Source organism: Populus euphratica, unplaced genomic scaffold (genome assembly GCF_000495115.2).
Source record: "Populus euphratica unplaced genomic scaffold, PopEup_1.0 scaffold250.1, whole genome shotgun sequence".
Taxonomy (NCBI): domain Eukaryota; kingdom Viridiplantae; phylum Streptophyta; class Magnoliopsida; order Malpighiales; family Salicaceae; genus Populus; species Populus euphratica.
Window position 1 is genome coordinate 407,307 of NW_011500005.1, and position 11,761 is coordinate 419,067.

An 11,761-nucleotide genomic window follows, 5' to 3' on the forward strand; every position below is an offset into this window, starting at 1 on the left:
ACCTGAATTTACAGTGAGCCAGAAGGGATCATCAATGTGGAAAGCGGGATATCCTTCGATTTCAAATGAAAATAGAGAAGTTCAAAGTTGGGAGACATTTTGCATGATGCAGGGTCCAAGTGCTGAAGATCCTTTCTCAGTATCAATATGCAGTTATACACCGGATTTTCGGGTTCCTTTTCAGTCAACTCTTGTGTTTTTTTTTGTTGTACAATTGAACTCTGAAAGATAGCCCTTGTGGAGAAAAGTTGTCAACTGAAGATGCATGAGAAATTATCTGTTTTTTTCTTGGTGATTTTGCCCTTTATAACACAGAAAGATAGTTCTTGTAGAGAAGGCGGAGAGACTTCCAAGATTTGAACTTGTTTTACATTTAGTTTTTAGGGAAAACCAAGCCCTGATGTATTACTCGCTTCTCAATTGAATCTCGAAGCAAAACTTTTATCAATGGAGTCCCAAATGTTTCAATTAGGTCCTCTGTCCAAGTCCGATAATTGTTCCATCAAATTTTATTCCACATAAAGCCGTTTTACTGCGCGGAATACATCACCATATATTGATTGATAGGATGGCCCAATTGAAAAGTATGTGAGACATTAGGGCTCCACGTGTCATGTTTGAAACCGTTGGATACACAATTAACATCACAAAAACACCAAACGAAACACTTGTATCACCTTCTATTGGTGGGCAAAACCCATGAATGAAACATCCAACAAAAAATGTCCTACTAGCCTATTTGGTCCATGCCAAGTTGTTGATTAGATATGTCTTCCTTCATGCTTTTTCGTAATTTTCTTAACAGGGCCGCAACCATGCCATGGATTATAACATTTTTGGAACTTGGTTGAGGCAATACTAAACCTAGTTGCGTGCAATTATCATGAGATTCCATCTTGAATTGAAATATCACCTTTACACCTTTCAGTTTGATCACAAAATGTAAATGGAGGTCCGAACCTATTTTTCAAAGCCGATAAAGACAGCCATGCATGTTCTTGGTGGTTAAATTTGTCATGTAGTAGGGCTTGTGTCGTCCATGAGTTTTGAATACCAATGACAAGCAATACAAATCAGACATTGGCAAGGAAGTATGATTGCTACCAAAATCTTCTGCATTATCTAGATAGATACCTGTGTATAAATAGTAATCCATCTATAACATGTCCTAAGAGTTTTATGAAGATTAAAGAGGAAAACAGGGGGGGGAACTGATGGGGTTATTTAGATGTGAAGAAAGACAAACTCGGTTTCATGTGGTTACCTTGCTTCACGCTCAATCAAAAAGGAAGGAAAGAAAAAAGAAAGAAAGATTGCACAATAAGTAGCCCAATTTTTATTTCTGCAAACTGTGCACTTGGCCTTTATCTATTAGTTTCCAAAGAGCAGCCTTGGCTTCCTCTAGAGTTTCAACAGCATGCCCATCTTCAAATGATAGCCTCTGTATGTTAAACTACAAAAGAACATTCTCTATATCACCACCATAAACACATCACCAAATACAGGCTTGAAAATGTTGTTGGATGAAAGGATTACCTGAGCCCCTTGACGGACCCGAATATCAGTTCCTTTACTGTCTATTGATATGAAGGCAGCATCATCTACCTCAGTGTCAGAGGATAAGAGCTCTTTAAGCAGTTTTGAGAAAATTGCATTTAGTTCCTGTAGCAAATGCAAATCCCAATACAATGAAGCCCACAAAGTACACGCTGGCAGATATTATCATCATAGAGAAAAATGCAAGAAGATTAGCACTAGATCCCCTATAGACTCACGGTCATAGAAGTTCATATGATTGTGTTGTATGACTTTTTATTAAAAGAAGAATTATTACCATGCGAAGGGGCACATGAGATCCGAGAGAGTGGAAAGCTAAAAGACCACCAAGTTAACAATAGTTACAAAAACTCACCAAAACATAAGGCAACAATCATGAAGTGCCGAGCTAATTTTTGACGCATTCAAACTTGACTGGATTCATTTGTAACCCTCAAATATTGTGTTCAACATTTGCCTATTTATACCTAAAAGCATGATTTTCCTGTTTCACCATTCCCTTCTGATGAAACATTAAAAGCTGTAAATGTAAAACATTTGACTAAATGTCATGAGGTACTGAGCTTATATCAGACTGAATATTCTCAGATGAAACACAAAAGTAGAATGATACCATCAGCCTGTCTCCTTAACATAATGCAGAAAATCAAACTAATCAGTATTAACAATTTAGCATCCTTGATTGGATAACACCCAAAAGAAAGAAGTCTCAAATGCTTATAAGACCAGACCACATAATATATATATAGAAACACAACAACAGAATCAGTGACAACTTCCATACATATGCGCACATCTTCTCTATTGAAATTACCAAGGGTTTTCAAGATCACCTTGAGATTTTGCTCCCCTCCATCAACTGCAATCTTATCAGGCTGAAGGGCCTCATATTCCTTGACATCAACCCAAGCAACAGTGCCAAAGCCTCCAATAAAATATATGTCACTGGCAAAAAAGTGAGATCTTTAGACATCTGACTTTTCATCTTTAGCAATAAAAATGAGCTCGGAACATAAGCTTGTGGACTCAAAGCTAATTATGCACCACTAACAACAAATTTACTGACATGTTTATAAGATGTATATAGTATATTAGAATGCCAATACATTCACAAGTTTTGTGAAGTTAAATCCTTTGTTAAATTTTAGGTCCTTGCTCATTCAAAAAAATGTCTCAAAAACAAAGCACACCAATATTCAACTTCTTTATAGTTGCTGTGCTCCACAGGCCACAAAACCAATGAGCATGCAAAACACCGCAATGGTTTGCTGCCCATGTTAAATCCATCTAACAAGAAGGGCTACAGAAAAGTAGAATTTGGAACTAATTTTATAGTTAAAGTTTAGCGCAGCTAATCTATGCCGCTAAAAGCTTAAAGGACATCTAACTAAAACACAATATGCTGGATACAAACCTTATGTTTTGCAACCTGAAATAGTAGAAATTCCCCCATTGCTGGGTAGGCCCTTGTTGATGTTTTGCAATATACTGCTTATGAGCCCATTCCTGGCAAACATGAAGAGATATTATACTTAACAAAGAGGAAAAAAAAGTTACTCTAGAGCAGAAACGCCAAAACAAAAGTGAAGAGCAGATGCATATTTCTACCAAAAATTAGTACTGATTCTTTAGAGAAAATTCTGTTTGTCTCAACAAAACAACCCGTTGACAGTTAGGTTCCAGCAAAGAGTAGTCTCCAATGTTAAACAGCAGAAAGGTGACGGTAGGAATACCAGAAGAATGCAACACTTGATAGAAACCAACGTTAATGTCAAGAGAAATCCATATAGACACTACTAAAACTGAAAACTTATCATGCTGCATGTACCCTCGCGTTGTGCATCTTGAAAGAAAGGAAATCAAGAAATCTACCCTTCAAGGGCATATAGCAAAACCGTACTTTATAAACAGCAGAGAGAGAGAGAGAGAGAGAGAGCAGGGGGGAATTACCTGTTGGTGTTCTGGGAGAGGAAAAACATCTCCAAAGATTGTTACCCTTGCATTTGATAAGCCACTCCACCCAGGAATCTATGAAACCTAACTGTCAATAAAGTTCATAAATGGAGAACAAAAACCACCCAAAATATTTCTAGAGTTAAAGAGCAAGTGCTAACCTGCACAACAAGTGTGCATCTGGGGTCAACTAGCAAATTCCTTGTGTGGATGGCCAATGGTGAAAATGAAAAAATAGGATCTACAGATTGAGAAAACAAAATGATTAAATGAGTCAAATCATTTGCAAACATCTAGGCACACTAGGAAGATTGTTCTTAAATGTTCAAATGATTGTCTAGAATCAAGAGTATTTGATCAAATTCTAGCCCAATTCAATAAAAAAACACTTTAATAGGATTCTTAAAATGAGTTAGATCTGTTTAGCCAAACTAACTATACCATTTAGAGGTAATTGGGAAGAAATATTTATATATATAATTCATATAGCAAATTGAATTGCATTATATCATATAACCTCATACTGCTTTATCTTAAGAAACAAAAAAAAAAGTATATGTATCAATCAAATATGAAAATTTGACTTACGCCCGATTGGATCTGGTGCAAAATCCACCAAGGAACCAAATGGATATCCTTCTCGTCGATGGTGCATTCGAGACATTACAGTGCACAGATGAGCAAATCTAGCCTGAATTACAAAGAAACACAAGTTCAGAACTAAGAATAAACGTAAGTTCAGAACCATTATATCAAATACATAAAATTAGACAATTCCAGGCAATGACTAGGTTCTGAAGAAATAAAAGAATGGCCATTACCTGCTCCATCAAATTGCGGACTGCCAAGGCTGGTCGAGGTAAGCCATGAACCGATGTAGCACTCTGCACTCCACCAGAAATTGGTGTTCTAAAAAGCCCAGCTCTGGTTCCCCCACCGGTTCCGCTTCCATGTGGTACAATCAGAGGTGTTTCCACCTTCAATATGTTCTCTGCATCCTTTTCACTACTTTCACTTCGCTCTATGTTATCCTTCATAACACGAGATAAGCCATCACTACTAAGCTGAAGTAGCCATTTGATACATCCAGTTATTTTCTAACTCATAGAAAAGAAAAGGTTCCAAAACATCATATAGGCATGCGAACACAACTCTGATCAAAGAAAAAAGGCATCCCAAAACCCATGTTATCCCATTGTTATCTACATTAATTGGAGAAACTGACCATTGATTTCATCCCCCAGATTCCCTAACAGCCTTTAACAACTTATTGTGATCAATGAATGATAAGAACAATTACAGCATTAAAACAACAAAACAAAACTAAATTTGACAGGATTGCGTATTCCTAGTTAGTAGTATAAGAAATTGTGAAATTTTTCAAGCTCAAACTGGCCTTAGCAGCTCTTCAACTCAGTTTCCACAACTTCCTTACCACCAAATATCACCTCAACATATCACAAACCTCAAGGTGAAGAACAAAGTTGTTCTCTGTTCCACAACATCTTCGAAAAATTCAAGCTTTTCTTAAGCTAATTTCTTTTCAATCCAAGAGTAAAAATCCTAGCTTTACAAACCCACTTGGAGGATAGAAATCATCAAACTCTCCAACATAAAATTCAACATTAACTATTTCGTTTAACCTTGCAAAAACTATAAAATCAAAGCCGAAATACACAAAAGATTCATATAAACAAGGACTAAAGCACTTTGTCTCTGAGTGCAAAGAAAAAACTACCTGAGGCAAGGAGAGAATGTCATCGGAAAAAAAGCCAAACCCATTATTAGTAAACGGCCCCTGATCTTCAGCATCACCTGAAACATCACGTGCTAAAGCTTGAAGACGAAGGGAAGAGAAGTGGGGAGTTTCGGCAAATTTGAGAGACCCGGTTGGCTTAGTGTTGTGTAATTTGAATGAAGAAGAAGGGATGTTATTGAGAATTGGGTATGTCTCTGAGTTAGTCATAAAGACTGTTCTTGAAAGAGATTCCATTGAAACACGGAAAGACAGAAAAAAGAAGGGTTTTAAGACAGAGAAGAGAAGGCGAGGAAAAGAAAGAGAGAAAAGGTGACAGACACGGGAGATTTTGTGAACAAAACTACAAAAGATGACCCAATCAGGTATACTGCGGAGGCTAGGCTTGAGATTTTCCTTATGATACTTCTGTGTTGTTACTTTATTAGCATGAAGGTTAATAAAGGAGAATATCTAAAAATCCTTCCTTTTTTCTTAATAAAGATTATATATATCTTTTGTGGTAATTGGGTATGCAATGGCTCTTTTCTGTATTTTATTCTAATAGTTTTTATCTAATTGTAAAACTCTTTAATTTAGGTTTAGATATTATTAAAAAAAATATGATATTTTGAGCAAGGGTGTAGCCGCACACTCAAATAAGCTTTAGGTTATTTACTTAATAATTCGCTAAAAAAACAAGTTTAACCTAGGGATCATGTTTGTAATAGCTCTTTTAAATATGATTTAAAATCTGCTGAACTCCCATTAAAAGAAAAAAAAAAAAAAAGCTTGCAGTCTTTGGTAATTGCCATCACTCTTTTTTCTTTCCTTTTTAGCATATGAAATTTTGACAGCAATAATGAAGCCCAACTAGTTTCCATTTTCAGTATTTGGGGAATTCCAAGTCTTGTGTTTAACTATTATTTTATTTGGATGCATTTTATATATTATTTCCAATGTTCTTTGAAAAAAAGCACTCAACTCGGAGTAATTCAATGCAGGTGATATTTTGAGATTTTTCATGTTCAAAATTAACGGTACAAGTTTAAATAACCAAGAAGCTTGCTTGCGAATTTTGAAGAAACAACCATGGTGCATAACCAGTCTTCTATACATTAATTTATGAAAGCTAATGTTCTTAAAGAATTGAAAAAGAAATCTCAGAAATCTATACAGCATAGTTGAGATGGCAAATTAATGAAGAAAACTAAAAGCACTATCACATCTTCGACCATCAGTACCTGGGAACTACAAAAAGCAGCAACATTGCATGACTAAACTTGGTATTAACAGAGAAAACATGGTAATATGTGGTTTGGGATAAGTAGAGGATTTTTTTGGTCTGGACACTGCTAAGTGTTAACTATACAGATATCACATCAACATCTGATATATCTTCATGTCTTATGATATGGCATATAAAAATTTGTTATAATAAACATCTAAAAAGCTTTCTGGTTCAAGCTCTCCTACCTATGGGTATGTAGTGGGATAAAACACTTTGGTGATCTAATTATTGAAAAAAGAGACCCTTACCTTTCTTTTAATCTCATTAGACGCTCATCACTTGAAAGATTTCTCTTTCCCAGCCACCTGACAAACTCTAGAGACAGCTCTTTATTTCCAGGATTAATATCAATAACAAAGGAATCATCAACAAAAGGGGCAACCCTCATGCCACTGCCAGTTTTGATCAATGCTTTTAAACCAGATTGGAAATCAAAGATGTAGAAATCAACAACATGCGTCTGCAAAACAAATAAATAAAAAATGTATATAAAACTTTGAGATACAAGGTAAGGCCACTTGCTCCAAATAAAGTCATCCATTAATCGTTGCAAATTTTTTAAAAAGAAAAGGGAAGTGGTGAAGAAGGACAAAGGAAGGGGGCATTGGTTAGTCAAAGGAATGACAGTTTCAAAGGGGCACACATCCAGATGTTTGCATAAGAACAGTGTAGCCAATTTGCAGGAAGCTAGAGTTTGTGTGAAAATCTTTACTTGTTTGAGGGAATAGTCTCTTCATTGCTAAATGCTATAAAGAGGCTTATTCAAAATTTTCAAGGGGAAAAAAAAGCAGCACAGCCAAACAAAAACACAAAGTCATTTTCTCACCTCTGATGATCTTAGTCCCCATGTAAAATGGCAATGATTAAGGTTGGCTGGTTTTGAACCTCATGCGCGATACTCATATAATCTTGTAGAGGTATAGACATATTTAGGAATTCTTTGGAATGAAAACTTCAAAGGGACATTGCCACAGGTAATCACCTTTAGCGATTACAAGATAGTAAAATTCTTATCAATTTCAAGTATAAAAGGGAAAAAAAAAACAATTCAAATATAATTGACTTTCACTTGAGAAATACCATACATGCCCTTAAGACACAAATATTAGAAAGGACAATGAATGACAATTAAAGGATTGTTGACTTCAGGAGTGGAGGAGGGAGAAAGAAGACTCAGGGCAATTAGTGGGAACTGGCAAGAATGTAGATTTCAATCTACATTGAATGCAAAAGTAGCATGAATATATCAAACACACATCCACATAAAAAAAATGAATAATGAAAGCATCTAGCATATACCCCAAAAACTTTCACATATTGTCCATTTTTTGCAGTTTTGAGGTCAGTATCAGGATAATGGGCAATGAACTCTATGATAGATCTACTTCCTCGAAACATGTTCCAAATAACTAATGTAGTAACTATGGTTTATTAAAAAAATTTCTCATAAAATAGTAATTGTTTGATAGACTTTTAAGCGATGCTAATCTTAGCAATATATTTATTTAGATTCACTTTCCAACAAAATCTTATACAATCTTATGGATTTCATTAATAAATCTCATGATTTTATTAATTGATATTTTTAAAATTTATTGTTTTTAAAACAGAAGATAACTTTCCATAATATCAACATGGTTCTCACAATCCAAAATGATACAAATGGCGAATACTCTAAAAACCATGAGCAATTCACCTGTATGGTCGAATAAGAACCTATTCGTTCTTTTTTTGAGAGCCAATTCTTATACCCTGTATTAAATTCTGACTTGTCTGATTAATTCCTGCCTATGGATAGGCTTATGGCATATGAAAATTTGATCAATTATTTGCATTTTCTAGTACAAGTTCTTCAAGACGAAGTTAAAATTAAATGTTCAAGCAAGCTCAAGCCCCGTTTTCTCCAAATATCTAGTTTTAAAAACAATAAGAATCAATCCTTTTCCCTTGAAATAACCCCAGTTAACATCTCAGTTTTGGACAATATTGATAGAAAAAATCTTAATTTTACATCATGGATCTTCACTTGTAAGGTAATAAATATCGTTGCTAGCAAGATCAGAAAAAATACATCAATCTCAACTTTATGGTACATCAATCATCAGTGGGAGGTCATCACAAAAAGAAAAAAGAATAGAGGCTGGCTTTTCTTTTTATAGTACTGAAAGCCGATGTTCTGAAAGAATTGAAAAGAAATCTATACACCATGTCGAAGGGGAAATCAACAAAGAAAAATAAAAACACAAACACATCTTGGAAATCAACGTAGGTTCGATCTGGATACTGTTAACTACACAGGTATCACATCATCATTTGATGTGTCTTCACATCTCAAAACAATACCATCAAGGCTAGCTGGAAAGATGCATCCGGGCCATTACCATCCAGTTGCCAATGTCTCCGGCGGTGCGACTATCATAAGCACATTGTCATTTCTCTGAACAATCCTTATCACGCTAACAATGCTGCCTTCTTTGATGTACCTGCAACAGCTATGTATGCAGTTTCATGAATCGATATTTTAAAAATACCTAAAACCAGTTCACATATAGATCCTCATCTAAGAAAAATCACCATGGGTGCCTTACTTCGACAGAGGAGCTAAAAACACCTAAAACCAGTTCAATGACTATAGATCCTCATCTAATAAAAATCACCATGGGTGCCTTACTTCGACAAGGGAGCTATAAAAAATTGTTATGGTAAACATCTAACATGTTCTAGTTCAAGGTCCCATCTAAGGGAATGTAGTGAAATAAAATACTTGATGATCTAATTCTTCAAGGAGAGAGCTCTACCCTTCTTTCAGTCATTAACCGCTCATCACCTGAAAGATTTTTCTTTCCCAGCTGACACGACTAAAAGATTGATGTCTTCTCCCAAGTGCAGGAGTGTCGAAGTAATAAATAACCCGACAAGACCGGGGTCGAACCACAGGGAGGTTATTTGTACAAATTATAAATAAATACAACAACAATAACAATAACAACAACAACAACAACAACAACAACAACAACAACAACAACAATAATAATAATAATAATACTAATAATACTAATAATAATAATAATAAAGAAAGAGAAGAAGAAGAAGATGATGAGAACTTGGAGATGGAAAATTAATGTAAGGATTAAACAATAATAATAACAAATGTCAAGGTTAGAGGTTCCACTAATAGTATATCAAATAAGTATAGTATAAACTCTTATTACTGAATTGGAAACCACACACAAAGGAGGTTCCAATCAGATTATATATTGTTAACATGATTACATTAGTCATCTTATTCAATTAATGCTAATACTTGTAAATCTCGTCAAGTATTCATGATTATAACTTATGTTAACAACAAATCAAGTTCCTTTCATAGCTCAGGTGTCGGTTATACCATACATTATGGGCTATGAAAGTGCCAAGCATTTGTTGTACCAAGTGTTATACAACATAAATCAAGATTAGTCATTTAACAAGCAAAGTATTAAAGAGTGAACAAGATAACAAATATAAAACATGTTAGTATCAAACATTAAAGTCCATATTAAGTTTACACTATACTTATTCTTACACCATTAGTGTAACCTTTTCACCTTGACATAATTAACTTAGCTAGACATAATGAAAGAAATAAAAATAGATAAACAAAATAAGAACATAAAAGTTAACTAAGTAAAGGAAAGGAAATGAAAGGCATAAACTTAATATTAATGAAAACAAAGCATAAAAAATACAAAGAGAGAAAGGAAGAGCATGATCTTGATCTGGAAACCAAGATGCCTAAATGCATGGCAAATGCCTCCTTTTATAGGCCAAAATTGGGAACTATTGATTTGATGACTAATTGATAAGTGGGTGGCCAACTTTTGACTTGGTGACAATCCTTATCTTCTTTGTCTGCCCAAAACGTCATTTATAACGTCAAAATTGGAGTCCGTTGCAAACATGAAAGTTGTAGAAAATTGTCTCAGATTTCTTGTGTAAAACTTTCAGCTCATTTGGACTTCTAGAACTCCAGATATGGCCAAAATACCGAACAGTGCTCGGGCTGGAAGACAGATTCGGGCTTCTTTGTTGTTGCTACAATTTGGACTTGATAATGACCTTTTTAGATCTTGGGCTCCATATGAAAGTTGTAGGCCTATGTCTTACCTTTCCATCCATATAAATTGGACCTAAATCTGAGAAATATAGCTCTAGATATGACCCAATTACCGAACAGTGTTCCGGTTTGGATTGCACCGACATCTCTTTTCTAAGTTTGGCCATCTCTTTATCCTTGCAATTTAAGTTCTTCAAGTCATCAATCAATCCTTTCATTTATGTGATAGGCCTGCATTAAAAATAGACATTTACCACAAATTATAGGTATCTTATATTATTAGATACATTATTATAAAACATATTTTAGTTAAGGAGTTATTGATACTTCAAGTGCAAAATGATGATATAAAACCATGATAAAAATGCACTTTTAAGTACTAATCACCAGCCACCTAACAAACTCTGGAGACAAGTCTTTCTTTTCAGGGTTAATATCAGCAACCAATGAATCATCAACAAAAAAGGTTATCCTCATGCCATTGCCAGTCTTAACCAATGCTCTTAAACCAGATTGGAAATCAAAGATGTAGAAGTCAACAACATGCCTCTACAAAACAAAACATTTAAAAAATATATGGTGTCAAGACATTGAGATTTAAGGTTAGATCTCTTGCTCAATATGGAAACACTCATGCATCATTCCTAATTTCAAAAACTAGCATGGAATGTAGAGAAATAGGAAAGGGAAGATGATGCAGCAGAAAATCAAATAAGAAGGGCAAGTGGATCATCCTCTATATTCTTTCCTAGTATAAGAGATCCTAACAATGATTTTCATTAGTCCTATTTAGAAAAGAACATTAAATTTATCGTTACTTCTATTTCTTAACATAACCTACCATGAATGATAGGGAGTAATTATTACAAACCAAAGAATACGATGAAGGTTGGAAAGAGAGCAATAAGAAGCAACAGCAGCAAGCGCACTAATGGAATCACACTTGGAATGTCAGTTAGGAAGTTATAATAACTGTTTGTTAGTAGTTGTAATCAGTTAGGATTAGTTAGTAAAGTAAAGAATGGGAATTCATTATATATAAGGAGAATTATAAGAGACTTGAAGGTAACAATGAGAATTGTCGAATTTTATAGACTATCTGTTATTCTCTTTCCCCCTCTCTTTTTTC

The 11,761-nt window shown here is 34.7% G+C and overlaps 1 protein-coding gene and 1 long non-coding RNA gene across 2 annotated transcripts; both read right to left on the reverse strand.

The window, feature by feature from the left end:
* Positions 1 to 1,028: 1,028 nt before the first annotated feature.
* LOC105141125 (uncharacterized) lies at positions 1,029 to 5,702 on the reverse strand. The gene is made up of 9 exons (XM_011048236.1): positions 5,249 to 5,702; positions 4,332 to 4,541; positions 4,099 to 4,201; positions 3,672 to 3,751; positions 3,508 to 3,585; positions 2,972 to 3,063; positions 2,391 to 2,502; positions 1,537 to 1,662; positions 1,029 to 1,453 (listed from the first exon to the last, which is right to left on the reverse strand). The coding sequence occupies exons 1-9, from the start codon at positions 5,501 to 5,503 to the stop codon at positions 1,337 to 1,339; spliced, it is 1,173 nt and encodes a 390-aa protein (XP_011046538.1). The 5' UTR covers positions 5,504 to 5,702; the 3' UTR covers positions 1,029 to 1,336.
* Positions 5,703 to 6,659: 957 nt separating this feature from the next.
* On the reverse strand, positions 6,660 to 7,956 carry LOC105141134 (uncharacterized). Its single transcript, XR_845320.1, has 3 exons — positions 7,836 to 7,956; positions 7,363 to 7,518; positions 6,660 to 6,996 (listed from the first exon to the last, which is right to left on the reverse strand). It is a non-coding gene; the product is annotated as an uncharacterized LOC105141134 (long non-coding RNA).
* Between the last annotated feature and the right edge of the window lie 3,805 nt (positions 7,957 to 11,761).

Bases quoted from the DNA above. Each gene is read 5' to 3' on its own strand.
- LOC105141125 (XM_011048236.1), bottom strand. From the start codon at position 5,503: ATGGAATCTCTTTCAAGAACAGTCTTTATGACTAACTCAGAGACATAC. The intron at 3,064-3,507 runs GTAATTCCCCCC...CATGTTTGCCAG, and splicing joins CTCTCCCAGAACACCAACAG to GAATGGGCTCATAAGCAGTA. The intron at 1,454-1,536 runs GTAATCCTTTCA...GTTCTTTTGTAG, and splicing joins GGGTCCGTCAAGGGGCTCAG to TTTAACATACAGAGGCTATC.